We start from the raw sequence: 24,176 nt of genomic DNA on the forward strand, positions 1-24,176 counted from the left end.
AATGTTTCCTGTGTGAACTGACTTTGCCTGAACTCGGTAAGCTTATCTTGGCTAAACACTTTCCAGCACTGTCCATTAATATGTGCTTCAGTCAAACAGACTATTATATGTTAAGGTGTTAATGGAGCACACTAGGGAGAATGAAAATACAGTATTAACCTACTGATTACACACACCAAGTCTAGTGGGAAGAGTATCTAGCAAAAAAATCCCTCCTTGTCTCTCCTCTTTTCGATAATGCTAATTAACATCTTTTAGCTGCGCGGATCCCAGGAAACATCAAAGCGCACGATTAAATTATCACAATTAATCCACTGGAAGTCATTATCCAGCGATCATTCCAAATATCAGTCATGGGGATTGGGAAATGGAGGGAGGAGAGATGGGTGGAGAGCCATTAGGGTGTCAAACAATGCAGTAGAGACAAAAAATAGAGATGGAGACAAAAGGGAAAATTTAATGCTCGACCTTATATTTCTCAAAAGCTCATTTGCGAACGTGTGATGATGGTTCTTCACCTCAGCTAATGAGTGACATGGAAAGCCCTGTACGAGAATGAAACATTCACACTGGAGCTCTTCAAAGCAACACACACCTCTCAGTGTGAGTAATGAGATGAATCCACCGGCAGCGGTTTCTGTTCTTACCCTGGTCTCTGGGAGTATTTTATAGGATTTTTGGACCAAATTTGTCTCTATTTTTACCAGCAGAAGAATTGTATTTTCTCTATTGGATTTCAATCCTGGGCTATGTTTCCAAAAAGCATTGTGAGCCTAAGTTTTTCATAAAGACAGCAATGCAGCAATGGTATCTATGATCAATATATGCTCACAATGCTTTTGAATGTTTTTAGAGTAATTGATCATTAGTCATGATGTACACAGGGGTGCCCAATCCTGAGATCTACCTTCATGCAAAGTTCAGCTCCAGCCCTGATCAAACACAACTGAACCAACTAATTAAGATCTTCAGGAGGAGCATTTGATCACAGACAGATATGTTTGATCAGGGTTGGATCTGAACTCTGCAGGCAGGTAGATTGGGAACAGGATCGGGCACCCCTGATATAACGGAAGTATCAAAAGATCTTTTATTCTGTATTGTAGGGTTTTAATATTTGGAGAAGTCTGGCATACGTCACCAGAATCTTTCGTTTACCAGATCAAGTCAGTATTTTTATGAAAAATTACATGGTCGACAAAACTGTACAAAAAAAAAAAAAAAAAAAAAGATATGGTGAACTTCTTTGTCAGGTGGACCTTGAAATGAATAACCTATATCTGAAATTCACTTTAGTATTAAGCCCTTTGGTTTAACAATATGAAGTGATTAATCTTAGCAATCATGCTAATTAACAGGCTACAACCTGTTCATTTGAATTCACCTGTGTTCAATTGCTCGATGCCATCATTAATTTCAGTTTGAGAGTTTGTGAGCTCTTATAACTGAAATAGAAACGCACATCAATCTTGCTGTCTGTGGGGTGTTGTGATGAATTTGTAAGAAGGTAAAAAGAAAGACTGTCAAAGCCTTGAACTGTCTTGCCTGAAAACAAAGTGCTATATTGGGTGCAAACCAAATATAGTTAAACCTCCATGACAATGTGTTGACAACATGTTCATTTGAACAGGAGGACCTGGAAAGCTCGTCATTATCAGCCTGAATTGTTTCAGTTAGACAGAGATCTGCAGGACAAAACACAAAAGGGTTAGTATTAGTGTTTTGAAGTGGCTCGATTTTGAAAATTACCTTAAATTTGAGTATTGGCTGCACTTAACCAGCACCAGTTGTGGTTGGACGGCTGGGTGCATAAGGATTATAAGAGAACGTAACTATCTAAAACCATATATGATTTGATGTACAACAGGCTGTTGCCACAGCATTAGACCCTTTCATCAAAGCAGAAGATTATATGTAGGTTTTCATCTTGCTTTTTCTTTGAATCAATTAAGTACTTTTCTCTTCAGATATATGGATGGCTATTGTCATGCTGCACAGTTCCATTTACTGGGAGCAAAAATTGGGATTACTCACTGCCACGTTCTTCCTCCACACTGATCACAGTTAAATGGCCTTCCTTCAGAGTGAGTTATTATTTATTCAAGTTGATTGTGATATTATAAAAATACATTTTGCAATTGTGTGAAATTGTGGCTTAAAGTCAGAATATATACAATATATTATAGATAAGCTTGCAATTCTGAGGAAAAAGTCAGAATTGAGAGATATAAATGAGCACTTCTGAGAAAAAAAAATCAGAATTGCAATTTATATATCACAATTCTGACTTTATAAGACACAATTGTGGCTTTATGATCATGCAATTCTTATTAAAGGGTTAGTTCACTCAAAAATGAAAATTCTGTCATTTATTCACTTTCAAGTTGTTCCAAACCTGTTTGAATTTCATTGTTCTGCTGAGCACAAAGAAATATATTTGGAAGAATGTCAATAACCAAAAAGATCTCGCCCCCCATTGACTACCATAGTAATTATTTTTCCTACTATGGTAGTCAATGGGGGGGCGATATCTGTTTGGTTCCAAAACAATATTCCAAAACAAATATACTAGGACTAAGAAGGGCATGTTATAATTTTCACAAAATTTATTTCAAATTTAATTCAAGCACTTTCAAGGTCCAATATTTGTTTTCAAGTACTTTCCAGGCCTTGAATTCATGTGTCTGAAATCCAAGTACTTTCAAGGTGAGTGGGAACCCTGAATATAATATATGAAGACTCCAGATGCAAAAGCCTCTAAGTGCCGTCTGAAATTTTCTTCTAAAATTAGCATTTTTATCAAGCTCTTATATTTAGGTTCAGTTATTTCACTTTAATGGCAATTAAAATGTCATTTTCATTGCCATTAAAGTGAAATTACTGAACCTAAACATACAATCTTGATAAAATTGCTCATTTTAGAAGAAAATTTCAGACTGCACTTAGAGGCTTTTGCATCTGAAGTCTTCATATGTGTGTGTGTGTGTGTGTGTGTGTGTGTGTGTGTCTATGTCTATATATATATATATATATATATATATATATATATATATATATATATATATATATATATATATATATATATATATATATATATATATATATATATATATATATATATATATATATGCACCAGACATTCCGTATTCTACTTGACGAAAGTGTAAAACTATCAGTTCAAAAAGTTTACGCTACGTCCTACACCTTCCCTATTCAACTTAAACTGACACGACGCCAGTTTACACTTTCTTCGTAACTTGAATATGGAAGGAAGTCTGGCGGAAGCTACATATTTTACTTCATAACTTGTTAAATATGGATTTTTTTTTTTTTTTTTTTTTTTTTTACACAGATGCATCGCTTCGCTTCAGAAGGCCTTTATTAACCCCCCAGAGCAGTGTGGAGTATGTTTATGATGGATGGATGTGGATGGAGACAGTTTATTTCTATGTTTGTGTATATAGGTACCAATAAAGCCACTTGAATCTTGTTTTTCAGGTGAGGTTTTTTCCTCCCTCAATTTTTCTCAAAACTCCAGATCCTATGTGGCAAGAAACTTAATTCATGAAAAACTTTACATACATTTTTATATTGATTGATGTCATTTGAGAAGTCTATTTTAAAATAAATTCTTAAATACTTAAGTTTTTTTTTTTTTAATAAATATATATAACTTTTATGCAGAATCTGTTTAAAGTCAAAGTTTGGAAGTTCAGCTCCACAGCACCACTTTGTGATTAACTAGAGTATGACATGGACACGTCAGTGCTCCACAAACAGCAACCATGCATAAGATTTGAATCTAGATAAAAGTTGTAAAATAAAAGCACAACAAAATCAATTGTAATAGAGATCTCTTTATTATAGTGCATTTATCAGATGTTACAAGATGGGTTTAAAAAAAAAAAAAAAAAAAAAGCTAAACAAAAACCATTTCAGTAAAAGAAAAACATCTGCACACGTTCCTTCCTCCTATTATTTTACAGATTTTTTTGAAATTAAAGCTTCACATCTGAACATAGGATAGCTAAACGAAATCTGAAAGCTAAATACATTTTCATACTCAAGTTCATACACTTTAATTACTTGTCATAGATGATGCTTATTCAAATAAATCTATCTACTACAGTAGATTTGTATCATAACTAAAAGGCCAAGAAAAACATTATTAGAGTTATGAAACATGAATTTTGGTGACAGACAAAGGGGAAAGAAATTAATAAAATGCATTCATGTTGCCATCAGGTTTCACACAAGGTGAAACGTCAGCTATTCCCTTGTGAGAGGTCAGCACAGGGTTCGGACCACTGGGATCTTTACAGCAGAATGTTCAATGCTGTATATTCAACACTGCAGTTGCCTTTGGAATATGAAGGGAAGCAAAGCGTTTGTCAGTTTTGGATTATTAGAAGATGCGTATACACGTTCTCAAAGCAAACATCTTTCTGCTGGTGCTTGTTTCTATCAGTGACGTGTTTCAAAATAAACCGGTGCATCAGGTAAAGCAGCCATCAACAGATGAAGAGAAATGAAGGAAGAAAGAAATGTGAAATATGGAATGGGGAGGACTATAGCTGGCTGGAGGAGTTTGCATTTTCACCTGCAGCTGTTCTGTATTTCTCTCACACAAAGAGAACCATAGAGACAACCACTGGAGCGTGTTGGCGACTCTGGATCAGTTGCAGATTCGCATGGATGTTCATCTATATATCATGGATCTCATTTTCATTTTCATTAATAGGGAACCCGAATGCACCCCAAAAAGCCCTTAGTGGCCTCACCTGAACACTCATGCGATTCTGACTCTACATATGATGCAGGACACCTTGAAAGAGACCGTAATAACAAAAAAATAATCATCACAACAATAAAAATAAAGAAAAGAGCTAAAAGAGTCATCACTGGAGTGGGAGCAGCTCGCAAAAGGCCTTGCTGCTCCAGCAGAAGGCGCTCACTCCCTCCATACTCCCACAAACACTCTTCACTTCTGCAGTCGCCTCTTACATGCCAATCAAAACACATGTAAGGCTGTTAGTTAGTGCCTGGGATCTGACTGGATGATCATAATACAGCAAGATCCAAGAAAGCAGACACACAGGGTCACATGATTTCTTCCCCACAGGCAATAGTTTAAGACGTTTTACAAGCTGACTATGTGTAAACAAAAAGTTTCACAGGCTTGTGCTTGAATGCGCTTGACTGAGGACAGCAGTAGGGAAAGCGAGCTGGTGTTCACATGATAAGTGTCATGTGACGTACCTGAAAGCATTAGCATGATTTTCAAATAACGCGAAGAAGAATGGATGAAAAACAAATGTCACTTTATTGTCTGATTTTTTTTCCTTCTTTTTTCCCAACCTGATGCAGGTTACAATGAGTTTTATCAAATGTGGGGTCAAAGGATGGCAACTCACACCTTGTAACATTTTAGTCATGCGTGATTGCTTTAAACATTGGGAAAGGGAAAAATCAGGCCTATAGTCTGGTTTCAGTGTATTAGGTAACAGAAATATTTAACATCCTGGGTCATTCTTTGCGTGCAGAAAACCACGGGGAGAGGAGGGAGAAGAGAGAGAAAGAGAGAACCGTGCTGTACGCTGAGTGTCTATTTTGAAAGGCACAGCAGGGCTACTCCCACCCTCAGTTCACTCACACACACACACACACACACACACACTTGCATGTGTATTTTAGACAGCACTGGGCTAAGTCTCTGACGTATACAAGACTGGACAAGAGAAAGATATGAATAAACTGGGCAACCGGGGAGACTGAAACCAGTGCTGTCACCCTTTACACACACTCATACACACAGCGCTGACAGAAGAGGAGAGGGTGGAATGGATCATTTAGCGTTTTTGAGCTGGTTGGAGAGCCAGTCGAGCCCTTCGTACAGGCCATCCCCGCTTGTGGCGCAGGTGGCCTGAATGTACCAGTTACGATGACGCAGGGAATGAAGGCCCAGCTTATCTGTGATCTCGGCTGCGTTCATCGCGTTGGGCAGATCCTGTATGGAACAAACGGGAAGAATGATGCAGTCAGTTACTGAGCTTTGTTAAAAAAAACAAAGATTTTTGATTGGAAATGATACTGAAATTAAAAAAGGTCTATAATTGTTCTGACTATTAGGGGTGTAACAATTTATCGTGTCACAATATAGCGCAATACAAAAATGCAACAATATGTATTGTGGATAGTGACAATCTGTATTGTGTATAGTTCACCCTAAATGAAAATTTTTAGCGTCAGTACTACATTAAACTAATGTTGAATATAATGTATAATAATGCAATGGAGGAATATTTGTGTCTCCTGATGTTACCAGTAAAAAGGGCTACATTATTTTAAATACTGTATATATTTAGCCAATTACAGAGTGAAAGCATATTTGTCTAAAATAATTCTGTATTTTCAGTGTTAGAATCATGAATATTTTTATTCTGGTATCATTGTCTTGTGCATTTTGTTACCAGCACCAAGTCCAAGCCTATTCATTCCCACCCAAAATGTAATACAAAATTTAACATTTTAATCAACAGTGCAGTATTTGTTATCCTTTTACCGTATGTCTTGGAGTATCACAATAATATCGTGAGTTCAGTATCGTGATATATATCGAATTGTGACATGAGGGTATCGTTACACCCCTACTGATTTTTTTCCCTGGCTTTGTGAAAATGTGTTTGTACAATGTTGCCCGTCCTGCAGATGTCATTCCTGCTACTAAATATTTTTGTGAAAACCATGACTTTTTCCCCCATATTTTTTATGAAATTAAAAAAACCTTCATAACAACAGCATTTATTTGAAATAAAATCCTTCGTAACAATATCGTAACACATCATTGAATAAAAATAAACATTTCTTTAAAAAAAAAAAAAAAAAGACTGACCCCAAACTTTTGAACAGTAGCGTATGTAAGCAAAATCAATTTAAGTGAAATATACCCAACTTAATCGGAATCAAATCAAATCAGAATTGGATCATTAGCTTGTGAATCAGAATCAAATCAGGAAAACTATATCGATACCCGAACCTCAGCCATAGCTGAAGTCTGAAAAGGAACCAAATAAATACTGGGGCTGCTGATGCTCCTTGAGTTCAGCTAATTATGTTCTGCTTTCTCTTACCTGTTTGTTTGCAAAGACGAGCAGCACGGCATCTCTCAACTCGTCCTCCGCCAGCATCCTCGTCAACTCCTCCCTTGCCTCGTTCACTCGCTCCCTATCGTTACTGTCCACAACAAATATCAGGCCTGTGAAAGAGACAGTGGGAGATTGAGTATGTGCTCAAGAGTTGCTTGATACCTGGTACTGTGTGTATATGAGTAGACACTGACCTTGTGTGTTCTGGAAATAGTGCCTCCAAAGCGGCCGGATCTTATCCTGACCACCCACATCCCACACCGTAAAGCTGATGTTCTTATACTCTACTGTCTCAACATTAAAACCTGCACAAAGAGAAGGGAGGCAAGTTAAATAAACATTGGCAGAAGGAATGAGGGTGAAAGGGCATGAACTGGTCCTGTCTCACACTGGGGCCCTACTCTAATAACACTACAGCCAGAGGGCAAAAACTTTTACCATATACACACACAGAGCAAAGAAAGAGGGATAGAGGGATAAGACCGGACACACAAAGATGGGATGAGATGGGAGACGGGGAAAAGTAGAATAAAGAGTTTTGTTTGGAAAAGACTTTTGACGATGGCTTACAACTATTTATTGATCATTTTTTAAATGCCCATGGAAAAAAGAAATATTTACAGAACCAAGCCGGAAAAAAAAGGGCAGCATTCATGAGCTGTATACATGGTGCAAAACTAGCTTATTAGTCTGAAATAAGGATGACTGAGAAAGAAAGAATAGTAAAAGTGAAAAAGTCACAGACCGATAGTTGGGATGGTGGTGACTATTTCTCCTAGTTTCAGTTTGTACAGGATGGTGGTCTTTCCAGCAGCATCCAAGCCCACCATCAGAATTCTCATCTCTTTCTTCCCAAAGAGATTCTTAAAGAGGCCTGCAAACATATTACCCATGGTGGCGGATCTGCGGGGAATAGAGAGGGTAGATAAAGTTATAGAGCAGACAAATAAGATAAGTGAGACAGAATATAAATGTTAGTATTATAAATGTTAGAAGCCGCACTTCAATGTCAATAACAGCACATTTAAATACACTACAGAAACAAAGAAGGTTATGAGGACACCAATTAATTTGTGATCTGACCAGTGTTACAATACTGTCATTGTGTATCAAACAGAAGCCAAAATATATGCCCAATTCATCAGACAACAACCATGTGACAAATACCTCAAGTTACAGATACAGGCATCTGCTAAATAATTACATACTATTCAAGTTATTAGAAAGAAAGTAAAGACCCAAATGACACAACCACAATCATATACACAGGAACTGATTAAGTGTTTAATGTGCCATGAATGCAGGTTATGCTTTAACCACATCTGACTGAGGGTAAACATGTATAGTTCAAGGCTGATTCACGTGTGAAGAGAAAGGAGGGAGGAGAGTCACAGAGAAACAAAAGGCTCAGTGAGGAGGTGAATGCAAGATGCCACCAGTGGAAAGAAGAGTATGGGAGGTAACCAGACACCTGACAAACCTGTAAGAGGAGACACCTGCCCTCTGAATTAATCAGAAACATGGAGAGAGAGAGAGAGAGGGCTGGAGATCGATTGAGTTACTCTCTAATCCCAACTGTAACTCAAGAGATAAACTACACAGTTTTAGACAATGAGGCCACTACATCCCTATACAGAGGAAAGACCGTCAATCCATCTTCTCCTTTCTTGTGTCTGAACAATAAGGGACATGTTTTAAGACTCTCAGAAAACAGCCAACCATAATAATTCAATCTGCTTTAAAACCTGTAAAGTTTGAACTGTATAAGAGTCAAAATCTGCTAAGGGGTAATAATGGCCATGTACACAATGCAGCTAAATTATGCACATCGGCAAACAAGAACAAGCCCATAAAAAAACAAAAAACAAAAGTAAATGTTTTATGCTGGAAAAAAATAAGACCTGCACCTGCTCACATAAACACAATTGCTTCTACCCCAAAAACAATTATAATAAGTGGATACTGGACATGGCAATACTGCAAGAGCCACTCTGTAAAGCAGCCTTTAAACAAAACACAACGCCTCCGTCGACTGTGCTTTAGTTAAAATTGCTGAACATAATGAGTCTTTTGTCAATATAACTTTTCTTTGGTCAGAATAGTGGTTTGGTATGTGCTATGTTCAAGGAAAATGATGCCAAGCAAAAATAAAGAAAATAAGAATTAATAAACAAATACAAGCAATAGCACAAATAAATACAATACAGCAAGGATGCAAATAAAATAAAATGTGCTTTTCTGGTTGTTCTAACAGTAGTTTTCAGGTACAGAAATTGAATAAAGCAATCAAATGTCAAATAACACTGCATATAATCTTCACTGTGTTTCTTTGTCATTTGTTGTCTGACTGACAAAAACAGACAGAAGCAGGAATTTTTAGGTTGCTGTCACTTTAAGGCAATGCACGGATCCAAAATACAGATACTTTACACGCGCTGTCTTTCTCAATTGTTTATATAACAGACTGTGTTTGTATGGATACTCGCAAAGACGGGCGTGATGTCCCGATGTCATGTCACATCTTTCACGATGGCCCCAGGCCATCAGCCAGTCCTTATTTGTCGAGCCCCACTGTCCAGGTCTCACCTGCTCTCACGTGCTATCAACACCCAGGTGATGACAGCGTAAATGACTCTTCATTTTAAAACATACGGCACTCGCATCAAATAAAGTTTACAAGAGTGACTTTTTTCCCCCACTTTTTTTTGACCATCGCTGTTGTAACATATAGGAAAGCCAGAATGTTCCCAGACATGAGCGGCTGTATCAACGGCTTCTCTCCTTTGCTTGTCATGCTGAACTGCAACACCAACACGTGAGGAACTGTAATCTCATTCAGTTGATTGGACAGCTTCTCTCACTTGAAAGGCATGCCTGTATCCATCAACAGAAACCTGCTCTATACAAAATACATGAGTGCAAAAATAATCCATCACACTACAGTACCACAAATAATAAAAGCAAGCTTGTTCACAAGTAATTAAAGATCTGAAGGAATGTACTGTCTACTGAGTCTAAATGTAGAACAAAAGTTAGGTGCCAAGAATGGTGTGAGAACACACCCATTGAGATTGTGAGAGCAGTGTCCTTTGGGTAAAAAGAAGAGAGGTGGGGCTTCATAATGCAGTGACTCCAGAGTTGAAACAAAGTCCCAAAAGAACAAACCTACTACATAATCCTCAAACTATTTGAAAAACACCCTTTTTGTTTTAAAAAAAAAAAAAAAAAAAAAAGTACTCCACAAGGGGCCACATCACTGGAAGACATCCCTGCAAATACAAGGAAGTACTGACTCATTCTGTGACTTACACATATTTCCACAGGTTGACTCACTGATCAGTCTGACAGGTTGCATTGTGGTCAATGTGTGTGTTTCAGATAAAGAAAGAACAGGCAAGACAGTATGGTTTGGGAAAATAATGGAGGACAATGCAATTTTTTTTTTTTTAATCTGCCATAGGGTACGTCAGCCACAAATTAAGCCACATCAATTATTCACAGGAACCAAAGAAGCTGAATTATTGAGTAGAAAAGGTGAAACGAGAAGCTCTTGCTAATGTTGTTGTAGTAGTCATAACTGCACACTAATCTCTGTCTGGTGTAAATAAATCTACAACCTTCCACTGAAAATCATACCTAAATCATCAGTCTAAAAAGTCTCGATATAAATTCATTTGATTCCATTAACAGGTTTCAATGACTATGTCTTAACATTTAAAAACCTAAAAACATTTAAAAACTATCAAGTGAAAGTTTTCTATTTTTTTTCCATGATTATTCACTTTGTCCTTCTGTGCAGCAACACATTTAAAAATCATGCATCAGATGTGATGAGTATTGCTGACTCTTTTTGTTTCCACTGGTTACAACAGACTGAAGTAGTCATGCTGAAACTGAAGGCATTTAAGGTTAAGCACTAGCTTAAATAACAGCCCCATTATTACGCTGAAGTCTTCAACTTAATACTCAAACAGCAGAGTAACAACCACATTGACTGACACTACAGTTCAAAAGTTTGGGGTTTAGGTTTTTAAACAAGTGTCTAATGCTCACCAAGTCTCCATTTATTTGATCAAAAATACTAAAAAGTAAATTTTATGAAATTTAAAATAACAGTTTTTTTGGTTACACTTCATTTTACAGTGCCGTAGTTACATTGTTACTCAAATAAGTACTGAGTAATATTAATTAACTACATGTATACTGTAGAGTTACAGTTAGGTTTTTTGGGTTTAGGGTTAGTTACTTGTAATTATGCATAATTTATTGTTATTGCTATAATAAGTACATGTATTAACGTGTAGCTACGGCACTGTAAAATAAAGTGTTACCGTTTTATTACTTATATTTTAAAATGTAACTTATTCCTGTAATGGCAAAGTTAATTTTAAGCATCATTACTCCAGTCTTCAGTCACATGATCCTTCAAAAACCATACTTAATATGCTGCTCAAGAAACCATGATAGTCATTTTCTGAATTCTTTGTTGAATAGAAAGGCATATATTTGAAATAGATGTTTGAAATATCATAAAAGGGTTTGCTTTCCATTTTGATCAAATCAATGCATCCTTGCTGAATAAAAGTGGCCTATTCATTTTTTTTCCCAAACATAAAAACTTGCTGGACACAAACTTTTGAACGGTATTGTACATTGTGTTGCTCCTATGTACATATAAAGTGACTCCAGCAGCTGTCCTCTCACAGTTACCAAAACTGCCTTTCACTAAGCACACATTACACACACAAAAATGTTTATTTTTCCAGCAGGGAGTAGCAGCAAACAACATTCCTGACATTTAGGAATGAGAATGTAAAAATAATAATATATTCAAACATCTCTGAAATTTTTTTTTTGATTAAACAGTACTCTTGTCTGATATATGTAGAATACTTCCCCTATATGAAAAGAATTATCATCAAACGATCAAAAAGATCAAAGACCGAAATGGTTGAGGCAACCCGTTTATCAGGCAGACTAGGAAGTGAGAGCATCACATGACAACATACGATCCCATCCAGTTTCAATGTTGCGACAGACACAGCCAATTATACCGAGAAATGCTTCCTAAACTAGAAATCAACACGTCAGTCATTCATAATCTTGGTGACTGGGAGGCTGTGCTTGCTTACAAAACACCTTACAACTCAGCAGCAGCACAACAACCACACATTGATTTAGAAAAACGGCAATCATCCGACATCAGACATCTAGTTCTACTATCTGACCAGGAACTGAAGGGGGTTAAATGAGTCATCACTGACAGTCAACTAAAATTACACATTCTTTGATTGAATCAATCTCGCCATACATTACAGTGTTTGACACCCGCTGGACAAATGAAAGATGTCATTCGCGCTTTTCAAAACGCAAACCACTTTAGACCTAACATATAGAGCATGTTGCCAACAATTATACAGGCAAACATCACTTCTGGTGAAACACCTGAAATAAAGCGAAAGAAACAACGTCAGTTGTCTCGTACACCAAAATCAGAAACGCGGCCTAGCAATTCTTCACCGATTACGCACAGTAAACTGACTTTGAGTCACTGCGATCTAATAGTCTGTTTATTTCCTCCATCGCTCCTATTTATCCTGCTAGTTACGAGACCAATTCGATCGACCAGATTACAATAAATGTAGACTGTCAGCGCAGGAGCTGTTTTTTTAATACAGGGAGCGTTCTGCTTGTGTCGCGAGCGACGCCTTGTCTGCTATATCATGTGCTAAGGGCGAGGTAACTAGATCACTCTACTGTTTACTTCACCGCTTATTTCACTCTGGTCATACCTGAGTATCTATACAGCTTGCGTAGACGGTAAAACGCGTGTACGCAGAAAAAATGAGCGCTGAAATGTCTGTATATTCGGATAAGCGGGCGCGAACTGGTTATGCAGTTCCACATCAGCTAAGCAAACATCCGTTAGTTAGCATGTTAGCCTCCGTGACTGAGATCATCATTCATAACCGAATTCTCGTTTTCCGTTAGCCACATCCGAACGACAGGTGATTTAAAACACCTCTGTACAACTTACGTCAGAATGACAAAGCAAAATATGTCGTTTCGGCGTTATTTACCTTTTGGTGCAGTTTCGCTACGATTTTTTTTCCGGTTCTCCTCCTCACCGCTAAAAAACAAAATGGCGTCTTTCTCTACTCGGAGGACGGTGGCGTCATGTGTTCCGCCCTCGCGTAAGTGCTGTCCAATCACATTGTCCAAAGTGTATGCGAAACCCCACCCCATTATTGTCCTCGGCCAATGACTGCATCGTGGGCGTGAGGGCCGAGGTACGCGTGTACAAGCCGCCTCTTCCCATGCAAAATGAAAGATGAGTCGACCTGAATATGTTTAGCAAATTTATGCTTCTAATGAGAACCTGTTTTTTTTCGAACCGAGCTAACCAGAGAGTTGAGGGAATATACAGTAAAAGGATAAAATGAATTGAAGGTTGTGTTGGAGGAGGACATTATAAATATGACAGATTAGCTGCTTCGAGGAATGCATCGTCTAACATCAACATGTAGGTTACCCTCTAGCGGCAAAGATACTACGACGTGTCAGGTGCCCATTTTATAGTCTTTAATAATAATAATAATAATAAATATAGTGGGTTTTTTCCCATTGTAGGATCATTTGTGATATCTTATCGCACTCCATATGCAAACAAACAAACTAAAAATTGTAAACAAAGTTTCATACTTGAAATAAAACAATCGTGTATCTATATAAAAATGGAAAATATAAAATAAAAACTAATACAAAAATATTAATAAACACTATAATAGTATCTTAACGATACTAAAACAACACTGATATTAAAAAAACGGAGGCCTAATTAAACATAAACTTTAAAAAATATATATTTTCGTTACCCTATTTATTTATCAGGCATTTTTGTCCTAAATCAAGATGATCTATTGGCCATAAATATATGAATAGCATCAAATCATAAATCAATAGTCCACTAGATGGTGTACTACAGCATTAATTCTGCAGAATATAGACAGAGTATGTTCCAGTCAGCAGAGGGTGCTACAGATAAGACCAAGCAATTGCCAATCCAGTGAAGAACAAAACTACAACTACTGGTAATTCACTGAATATTTGAAAGCTAATCTTTTTGTTGTTATTTATTTATTTATTTGAACTTGTACTTGGATGGCACATTCAAAGATTTTAGGTCACTGTGGGACATTGTACAAGGTCATCAACAATTTGAAATTACTGCATGTTAACATAATAGCTGGATACCAGGAGAGTCTGGCCTTAAATTAATTAAACTACATTTATTCATTGAAAAAAAATTCATTGATAAAAAAATAACCAAACAAGGCCTTTTCGAATTCAGACCTGAAAAATCCCTAAAATGTAAAATACATAAATAGACAAATTGTTGGGGAGACATTTTCATTTTAGAAATAAATAGTATTGTAGTAACAGTCCCAAAAGTTTACTTCTGGCTATAAAGAATAACATTGTCAAGGACTAACAGCCTGAAATATAAGTTCCTCTAACAACTTTAATATCAGTGGCAGTCCGGTATGCAAGGCTTTACTGTCAACAAGAAAAAAGCATTTTAATAAATACACATAACATTCTTAAAGAACTTTATATCAACTTAAGTGTTATCTGCTGTATCATTTTAAAGACCTCAAAACAAATGGACCCCTATTCAAGAATCCAACACTAAAGATGATTGTGTCTCTTCTCAAATGTCTTATTCACATTTTAGGAGCCGAGCATGTTTCCTCCATATATTGTTTGGATTGGTCACCACAAGCAGGAAGTGCACCTGACACACCTACGTCATAAAGGTGGGTGTCTTAAACAAAGAAGGTGACCTCATAAGGGAAATGCGGAGCCCAGTCGGTCAGTCACTGATGGAGGCGAGAGGAACTGAGATGAAAGATCAGTCATGATTAGCTCATTATATCTTGTGCTTAGTGATGACAACGGCATCAAAGATGCCAGTGCGTTAATGATGCTGAGGAAATGAGAATGGAGCCACAGTTTGTAAACAAGGTGTCGGAATTAAACAAGAGTAAACAGACACTCATTATTCCTCTCAGAACACTTATGTTTAACCTCTTTAAAAGAATTGTATTTATAACAAGTGATGATGACACACACACACACACACACACACACACACACACAAAAAAAGTCTAAATTATTCAATGTTGTATTTGTTTGGCATCAGTATGAGATATCAAGACACACAAAAAGTCTCTTCACTCCTTAATTTCCTCTTTATTTATTTTCATTTGGATTACAAAAGCAGAAATTAAAGTATTATACAGTATGTGAAGATAATTATTGAAACAGTACTTTATTAGTTTATATCGCCTAATCGATTTGTGGTGTTGGATAATTACATAATTGTCCATCCATGTGCTCCATAATCAGAAGGGCAGCCCTTAAGTAAACGCGAACCATTCAGCAGGTACGCGCACCTGCTAATCTGTAGGGAAATAAGAGTCATTTCCTTGGATGGCAAAAGGCGGAGTATATGACTGATGATCCAGTAAGTTCAGCGCTCATGCCTCACCCCTCTCGGGACCGCGCCTCCCCAAGGGCTGAAATGAGTTTCTGCCCCTTTAAGAAGTTGCTCTGTCCAGCACAGCTGGGATTTCAACAAGGACAGATAGCGCAATGAAGAGCAGCGTCGACCCGTCATCATGTGCACCGGGCTTCCAAGGACTGCCTGTCCGCTGCGACTTATTGCCCTCTGCATCCTTCTCTCCCACGCAGCAGCCTATTTCGGGTCAGCAGAGTCTTTTATATCCTGCATCTTTTCTGAATTCTTGGAAATAGCCTCTGAGTGTGTTAGTGATATATTTGACATGGAATAGAATCATTTTAAGTGGTGTCAACAGGTGGAGATATTTGGTGATGTTGGATAACCCATGCGCAATTACGCATATATTTTTTTATGTTTAACAATCATGTTTAAAACCTACATTGCAGACTGTCTGTTACAAATAACCACATTGTGCCGAATGAAACAATTATTTAAAGAATGTGGTATTTTAAAATGATCTAAAATTAATGAACTAAGAAAACGTTTGGCTTGCTCTTAAAAAGTAGTAACTAGTAATTTTTATGTATTGTTTACTTTGTTTGTTTGTTTTAAAAACATTGATTTGTCTAAAATATTTAAACAGTGTGTTGTTCTGGCTGAATATTGCCTTTTAGAGCAGCGCAGTGTATGGATCCAGATGTCTTCCGATGGTTTGGCACCGCGTCCTTACCCTAGCGCTACCTGATCATTAAGATCTTTCTGGCTTACGCTCACAGGACGTTGCCCCACTGGTGTTTATATTAAGAATCCTATAAACACGTAAAAACACTCTCCAGTGGGTTTTAATTAAGAGTGCTTACTGGAGATTGTTAAGCGCCACAGTGTTTCCAAAAGCACAAGGGCGCTCAGACTTCTGACTGGGGGAATAGCACGTGTAGTTGTGCGCGTTCTCTATTCAAACACGACTATTCAAATCAGGTATTTAAACATATATTCAAAGCACGCGTGCCTTCACTAGTGCATTCTAATTTGTTGATTTGCTGCCTTAAGATTTCAAATACAGTAAAAATTGTGCCAAATTTTACACTCTGAAAACCAGTGGACATTTAAGTAAGAGAAATAACAGTTAAACTGAAACAAATATTTTATAAAATATTGATTAAAACATTTTACAGTGTAGCCTATGTGATGTTTTTAAAGTTCTTTAAGGCTAATTTGACAGTTTTGTGTGTGTGTGTGTGTGTGTGTACTAATCAAAATAAACCTCCTTAAAAGTAATGCTTTAACTGTACTGTAGTTTTAGTGACTGTATTGTGTGTTATCGTTAGGCTTACAGGTCGCGAGCCCTTGGTTTTTCTGCCCGGTCCATTTGCCAACGAGCCTCCAAACGGTAAAGCGCACCTGAAGCAATGCGAGCAGATGACTTTGACGCGCCGGCAAAAGCGATTGTGTCGGCGGGAACCGGGGTTGGCGGAGACTCTGAGGGAATCTGTCCGCCTCAGCCTCCTCGAATGCCGCTATCAGTTCCGCAACGAGCGCTGGAACTGTAGTATGGATGGCCGTGGAAGCCTTTTAAAACGAGGTAAGGTGTTTTTGGAATTTATTCTGAAAAGGTGATTTTAAAAGAGAATTTCTGTAAAAAATTAAACAAATATTAGCTATTAACATTACATTTTGCTCAACTCAACGGGGGGTAAATGTAAATAGGCTATTGCGATATATGTCATTATAGCTATGATAGGCTTGACAGCCATTTTATTTTTAGCCATTTTTACCCTTTTGCTCAAGGTCAAAAAATTACAAGTTGTTTATGGGATTGTTTTCCCATCACGAGGGTGTTTTTTTGTTTGTTTGTTTGTTTGTTTGTTTGTTTGTTTTTTCAAATAATAATAATATAAAATTGTAGGCTATGGCCACTAAAATTTTACTAAAAACATAGATAGATAGATAGATAGATAGATAGATAGATAGATAGATAGATAGATAGATAGATAGATAGATAGATAGGCCTAAAGAAAAGCTAAAGTAGGCTAATTAGAATTTGTTGGGAAAAATAAGACAGGCTAGAAAAAGTAACTGTTGGGGAAAAATTAATACACAGTTACTGGTAGCCTATCAGCTTTTTATTGTTAAAGTCGTTGTTTGGACGTTCATAAGGGACAAAAAAGAAATGACTAAATATTGTGAGTTTAAAACCCACAAAACACAATTTTACAATTTGCTGTTAGTCTGAAATTAGTCAGTGCTACTTATATGTCAGAAAAGGAAATGTTTTAGTATTAACAACTATGCAGAAACCTCCATGTGGTGTCTGTTTCCAAACGGACATGTGCGTAATGTGCAGGATGTGAATGTTAAAGCCATGCGTAGGTCAGTCCGCTGGTAATTAGGGACTTGGGAAGCGCGGAATCCCTGTGCGGTGAGGCCTCGCGGGGCCAGTTGAAGTATTTTTATCTCGCGGAAAAGCGCCCAGTTCTCAGAGGAAAAGGGCGGCGTGATCGCGCGCTTTCATCTGACAGAAAACCTAGTCAAAATAATAATTAATTGGATCAAAATACACGCCTTGTCTCAGCTCTGATCTAAGCAAACAATAATACGAAGAGGTTGCAAGGAAGGATTATGGTTAAAGGATCATGACACGACACTGCACTTAACACTTAATGGGAAAAGTTGTAGGATATGCTGGAGGATTTGAATGTTGGAGAACGACGTTAGAGAGTCACGATAAGAGAGGGCTTTTCGTTTAAAACTTCACAAACTAACTTACATTAAATTATTTTTAAATAATGAACGTGGTCATGGAAATTTACTTTATAAAACAAAGATCCAATATCTCTGTTGTCTCATAATCACTTATAACGTATCGTCAGTTAACGATGCTGTTGTAGAAATGCATTATTTACAATCAAACATGATTAATTTATAATTTTATTAATATTAAATAATTCCAATAAGTGTTTGTTATTTAACTTGTCATGTAAGCTCATCAAGTCACTCCCATGATGCAACCCACTCCATTTAAAATCAAACAGCTTTTATTATGCTACTTATATTACTGGAGTTGCCATCTACATCATTTAAAAATATTTTCCAAAAGTACTTTTCATTTATTTTTAATGTGGAAAAAGACACATTTAAAGCAGTTTTGCACAGTGCTCATTAATAAATGCATAATTTCATCAGGTTTTAAAGAGACAGCCTTCCTGCTTGCGGTGTCATCAGCGGCCTTGTCTCATGCGCTGGCCAAAGCGTGCAGCTCAGGACGCATGGAGCGCTGTACCTGTGACGATTCTCCTGGTCTGCAGCACCGCGAGGCCTGGCAGTGGGGCGTATGTGGGGACAATCTGAAATACAGCACCAAGTTTCTCAAGAAGTTCTTGGGGCAAAAACGGGTCAGCAAGGACCTGCGTGCCCAGATCGACGCTCACAACATTAACGTCGGCATCCGGGTAAGATGCAAAATATTAAAAATATTATCATAGTACATAGTCCAAAAAACTCGAAAAACAATTTAGTATTTTTCATACTTTTTGATAGTGATATAATGATGGGGGAGCTTTTAATCTACTCCAAAGCTCGTAGAAGAGAACATCTGTAAGGGTTAATTACTCTCGCACCTTCCCGTCCTCTCTTGGCTGGCGGGTTGCGGTCTCCTGGTTCATTGTAGCCCAAAGGAGAGTTCAGCGAGTGGGGTGAGGCAGGTAGATGAGCAGGTATTGGCCAGCACTCTGGAGCCAGGTGTTCCTTCCCCTGGTCCAGGCATGACAGCGCTTGCTGTGGGGGCCCTTTTCAAAATTAGAGGTCTCCCATGAGGGCGATTATACGGAGAGGAGGCCTCTGTAATATACGAGCATTTTTTCCACCTACTGTATGCCTCCTGCTCTACCAGTCTCACTGCTGCCGCCGCTGCCGTCGCCGCTGCTCTCCCAGACTTTCATAAATCCTCATAACATCCCTCAAAACAGTCCTGTTACCAGGAGACTGGTAGCCTCAGGGAAAGACAGAGGGAACGAAAAAGGGGGAGGGTTTACGAGGTTCACAGAAAGAGTAAGAAAGGAACGGCTGGACAAACTCGGATCTTATCTTATCAGTCTCCGGTTTTGTTGTTTTCCACAATCGACACCTCGGGCCACAGATGGCGGTTAACAAAAACAAGCAAAGGTGGCTGAGGTCTTGTTATCCCCTCCCCTTTCAGATTCTCTCCATTTCCTCGCTTCTCCTTCTCTGTATTTCTCAGGTGGCCCTGGGGTGGGAGCTCATACCTGTGTAGGGTGGAACACCCCCATCGACCATTTGACCTCCCCATCTCCCCCTGGGCTCTTTTTTGATAGATTGATCTGCAGCCTCCTTCCCATTATGTGAAATGAAGAGAGGAGTCTGAATAGGAGAAAAACATCAGCAATAATAATTTGGCTCTCAAACTCAGAGATACAATACTTTGAAATATTAAAAATAAAGAGAGAGAGAGAACATTAGAACAAAGATGGAAATGTGCTGATCGGAGCATAGCTCAGGGATGGTGGTCTCCAAGAGGTGCAGGTCAGAGTTGAAAGACGACCAGCTCAGACATTCCCTCTGCATCCATCATCTACCATGTCAAACTGTTTTTTTTAGCGCAGTGCTATGTGGAGTCCTTGAGTATCCACTTAATTTCTTGTGAACAACTTATAATTTAAGCTAGCATGCCGCCCCACTTTTAGAAATGTCTGTGATCATCTCCCTCTCCACTCCTGGGGAGATAATCAATACCAGTATATTATTGTGACCCCTTAAACATGTAAAAATCGTTCTTTCTAGGCAAGTAGTCCTCAACCTTTTTGACCCCAAGGCCCCCCATTGGCCACAAAAATATTCCCAATACACTCCATAACTTTTCCAGTTTTCTTTATTTACTTGATAAGGATTTAGGAGAAGGATTTTTTTAGAGCTTGGAATAACTAGAATATCCTAGATTTCAAAGGCTGGGAGAATCCTGGTTTTTCAATGAAAAAAGAAAAAACTGAATTGGTGGATTAAAATAAGAAATATTTGATCTTATTTTAAGTCATTTTAAGTGATCTTGAGGCCCCCTTGGAAGTTTGCTGAAGGTTCTTAGTTTGCCTGGGCCCTCTGGCTGAGAACGACTATTTTAGGCCCTTTCACGCCAACATGATACAAACAAGTGAAAAGGAATCCCCAGCGAATGGTCTGTTCACACCAATAGCAGCAGAAACCATAGCAGCTTATGGTTAGTGAAAATTTTGAATTTTAAATTTGATTCACAGTAAATTTCAGGCTTGGAATGTGGACCAAAGCTTATATCTTATTGGCTGGCACGTTTCATCACTGGACAAAAAAAAATAGTCACAATCACAAAAGTGTTAATAGTTCTATAGGAATGAATAGCTTCAATTTAAAATCTTCTTTACTTCCAAATATTCACAGGGAAAGGGTCTTAGCCAGTCAAACTTACAGCATCCCATATCTAATCTGTATCAATCCTCTCTTTCGCCTCATAGTGTTGTATTTGGCATACTATGTTCATGTCTTCACCTGTCTTTTCTTTACCTCTCAGGCGGTGAAGAGTGGACTTAAGACTACTTGTAAGTGTCACGGCGTCTCTGGTTCGTGTGCTGTGAGGACGTGCTGGAAGCAGCTCTCCCCGTTTCAAGACACAGGCCATCTGCTGAAGTACCGCTATGACACGGCCGTTCGAGTGCACAGCGTCACCAACTCCGCCACGGGGGAGACGGAGCTGGCGAGCGCTCGTCGACATAGCAACACGATTCCCCGTCCACGGCCCACTGAGCTGGTGTTTCTGGAGGAGTCGCCCAGCTTCTGCAGGCCATCACGATACTCGCCCGGGACGGCCGGCAGACCGTGCTCCAAGGACACCAGCTGCAGCAGCCTTTGCTGTGGACGAGGCTACAACACGGCCCTCCGCCTCACCACCCTCTCCTGCAACTGCCAGGTCCGTTGGTGCTGTCACGTCGAGTGTCAAACCTGCCTCCGAGAAGAGGAGGTCTACACTTGCAAGAAACATTGATAGATCATGCAAGAAGGAGACTGAGAGGAAGAAGCAGAAAGTGAGAAAGGTTGTGGATGCGTCTAGTAGTCAACTAATGAGAGATTTGGAAAGGTTTGGATGTTGTGATCCAGGTTGTGCTAAGAGAAAAGATTTTGAGGATGATCTGCCAGTCTTACCTGATTCAGAATGGCTTAGATGAGATGGCGAAATAGCTGAGCGTCACTTTCTCAAACTCTGGGCTCCCACATGGAGTTCCTAACTCTGAGGAACATTTTCATGTAATCTAACCAATCAGCACCTGAACAAGAGTATAGAAGCTGCTGCTTACCCCTGTCCTACAACAATTCTTCCTCCAACTTCTTGGTCGGTTACCAATAAAACCGGTCAAGAGATTCCTAGGGGGGTATTTAGGGCTCGGGTCGGTCTTGAATCCTCCATGGACAGCAAGCCAAATATGTATGCTTTCTCTTCATTAAAGATTACATGAACATGTGAACTCGTGAGACCTGGACATTGGCCCCAGAGCGTTTGTGAGATGCTTGACTAGAATAAAATGGCTCTTCTGCTGTTAAGGAAACAAAATAGGACTTTCCATGTGTTTCCCAGCTTCTCGCAAGAAGTGGAGGTTTGAATTGAACCAGACTACTCTTTTCTTCTGCAGTGATAAACCAACCTCTCGGGGAAGGCTGCCTTTTGAACAGTCTGTGTTGCACGCACACTAATGCCAATGGACTAGTGATCTGCAACATTTAGATATACTCAAACTAATAAGTGAGATGGCTCACTTACAATTCTGACTGCTTGTCTCTTTTTACCTGCCTATACTGTATATCTCTCTATTGCTCTGAGAGTCCACATATGGCTTCAAAATATACTGAAAGTATGAAGCACTTACGAATGCATTTATTTGTGAATATTATTTTAGTCTTTTATTTGTAAGAACAAAACTTTGTGTCTGTTATGGTTGTTGTGTTGTCATGCTTAACATAGATATATATTACAAATGGGTGGGTGGGTTATGCTGATAAACTGGAAATCTACTGGGACACAGTCTGCTTTTATAGACTTTTAATGAATGTTAGAGCTAAAGTTATATAATCAAAAATGTTATGTTATCTTGAATGGCCATTAAATGGCTGTATCTGGTAATAGATAGGAATGTATTTATTGCAATTAGACAAAACCGATCAACTGCTGCACCAATTTCAAGTAAACTTGCTGGTGAATTCCAGACTGCATTTATGCAATTACACTTTTTTAGTGTAATTTGCCACATTTCTGCATGATATGCTGCTTCTCTATGCAGAAGTATGTCAAAAACACAAGCATTAGAGATCGACCAGAACAATGTGTGTCATTACAGCATGACCCAAACATAACCTCTCCCTACAGCTGCATACAGTGTGTGCAAACATCTGGGCTTCTGAGTGTGTTGTCTTCGCTATCCCATCAAGGGCAATGAGAGTGAATATGTCCCATCCAGAACAAAGGAAAACATCTCCTTCCCTAGTAAGCAAAGCTCTCTGCCCTATAAAGTCTGGAAGCCCTTTCATGTGTGTGAAGCCTTTGATAAAAGTCCATTCCAGTCCCTTATTAGCCCATTACCAATCAGAGAAAATAACAGTGCTTTTTTTCCAGGATGTGCCAGAGTTGAAAGTTTGCCTTTGTTACAGAGATTTTTAAATTCAACAACAACAAAACAACAAAAAAATACCATTCTTTTTTCAGAGTTTCTTTTTGTTATTGTTTTGTAGATACAAAAAACATGTTTTTTTGCACAAATTGCAAATTATATTGTAAAAGAGACCAAATATGAGAGGAAATGTTAAAAAAAAAACAGTTGTATTGGTGCACTGCACATAAAGGCACATTTCAACCTTCAGACACAAAGTATTACTCAAAAATATTTTCTGTTAAAACATCGCATGCATTTCTTCACTTAACAATAGAAATTTGAACTGAAAGTATGAGAATGTGAGCGTGAGCGTGTACGTGCCTACTTGTATGTACGTGTGTGTGTGTGTGTGTGCATGGTGTTTCTGGGAAGGGAGAAAACTGCAGTAAAATTGGCCACATCAATCAAGTGCAAGAAAGTCCAAGCATTCAGTGACGTGCCATTCAGCTGAAGCGAAAACGTTCGCTGTAAAAGGGTTTCACTCTGACTAGTTTATATGCATATAGTATGAAAGCTTTCACCTGTAATCAATTCATTTTCTATAAAAGAGACTAAAGAAAGAGAGTTCTCACACTGAGTCAACACATGCAAATACCTGAAACCCCAACTGTGGCTTTGAAAATCCAAATGAGATTGTACCCTTCTGAGTGTATGTGCATGTGAGTGTATTATGCCTGTGTTTCTCTGCTGCAATTGCTGAAATGGTAACATTTGTAGCATAGACATCCATAATGAAACCTCTGTCAACCTGCAGGTTATGGAGTCTATGTGTTTGTTTGTGTTGTCATAGCTTTAACAGTGTACTGTTTCACTTTGTGATTTCAC

At 38.4% G+C, this 24,176-nt stretch overlaps 2 protein-coding genes and 1 long non-coding RNA gene across 7 annotated transcripts; 2 read left to right on the plus strand and 1 right to left on the minus strand.

Moving 5' to 3' along the window:
• Positions 1-1,288: 1,288 nt before the first annotated feature.
• On the plus strand, positions 1,289-3,490 carry LOC125272041. The gene is made up of 4 exons (XR_007185756.1): positions 1,289-1,507; positions 1,631-1,707; positions 1,968-2,084; positions 3,353-3,490. It is a non-coding gene; the product is annotated as an uncharacterized LOC125272041 (long non-coding RNA).
• A 1,810-nt stretch (positions 3,491-5,300) lies between these two features.
• Positions 5,301-13,358, minus strand: arf2a (ADP-ribosylation factor 2a). Its single transcript, XM_048196588.1, has 5 exons — positions 13,226-13,358; positions 7,891-8,048; positions 7,340-7,450; positions 7,131-7,255; positions 5,301-6,007 (listed from the first exon to the last, which is right to left on the minus strand). Exons 2-5 carry the CDS (start codon positions 8,036-8,038, stop codon positions 5,846-5,848), a joined length of 546 nt encoding a protein of 181 aa, XP_048052545.1. The 5' UTR covers positions 8,039-8,048; positions 13,226-13,358; the 3' UTR covers positions 5,301-5,845.
• On the plus strand, positions 12,703-24,176 carry wnt9b (wingless-type MMTV integration site family, member 9B). 5 transcript variants are annotated; one of them, XM_048196562.1, is made up of 5 exons: positions 12,703-12,884; positions 14,881-14,962; positions 16,998-17,251; positions 18,853-19,118; positions 21,224-24,176. In XM_048196562.1, the coding sequence occupies exons 3-5, from the start codon at positions 17,089-17,091 to the stop codon at positions 21,692-21,694; spliced, it is 900 nt and encodes a 299-aa protein (XP_048052519.1). In that variant the 5' UTR covers positions 12,703-12,884; positions 14,881-14,962; positions 16,998-17,088; the 3' UTR covers positions 21,695-24,176. The 5 variants fall into 5 exon arrangements, with proteins under 5 accessions (XP_048052519.1, XP_048052498.1, XP_048052489.1 ...); XM_048196541.1 differs by lacking the exon at positions 12,703-12,884 and adding an exon at positions 13,311-13,709; XM_048196532.1 differs by lacking the exon at positions 12,703-12,884 and adding an exon at positions 13,311-13,668.

The sequence above is a fragment of the Megalobrama amblycephala genome, linkage group LG1 (genome assembly GCF_018812025.1).
Source record: "Megalobrama amblycephala isolate DHTTF-2021 linkage group LG1, ASM1881202v1, whole genome shotgun sequence".
Lineage (NCBI taxonomy): Eukaryota > Metazoa > Chordata > Actinopteri > Cypriniformes > Xenocyprididae > Megalobrama > Megalobrama amblycephala.

What these genes read in the sequence shown, in the direction of transcription:
- arf2a (XM_048196588.1), bottom strand. Translation starts at nt 8,038, where the DNA reads ATGGGTAATATGTTTGCAGGCCTCTTTAAGAATCTCTTTGGGAAGAAA. An exon ending in CTATTTCCAGAACACACAAG is followed by an intron (nt 7,256 to 7,339) that starts GTCAGTGTCTAC and finishes TCTCTTTCACAG; the next exon opens with GCCTGATATTTGTTGTGGAC. An exon ending in TCGTCTTTGCAAACAAACAG is followed by an intron (nt 6,008 to 7,130) that starts GTAAGAGAAAGC and finishes TGTTCCATACAG; the next exon opens with GATCTGCCCAACGCGATGAA.
- wnt9b (XM_048196524.1), top strand. Translation starts at nt 15,827, where the DNA reads ATGTGCACCGGGCTTCCAAGGACTGCCTGTCCGCTGCGACTTATTGCC. An exon ending in TGGAAGCCTTTTAAAACGAG is followed by an intron (nt 17,252 to 18,852) that starts GTAAGGTGTTTT and finishes TAATTTCATCAG; the next exon opens with GTTTTAAAGAGACAGCCTTC. An exon ending in ACATTAACGTCGGCATCCGG is followed by an intron (nt 19,119 to 21,223) that starts GTAAGATGCAAA and finishes TTTACCTCTCAG; the next exon opens with GCGGTGAAGAGTGGACTTAA.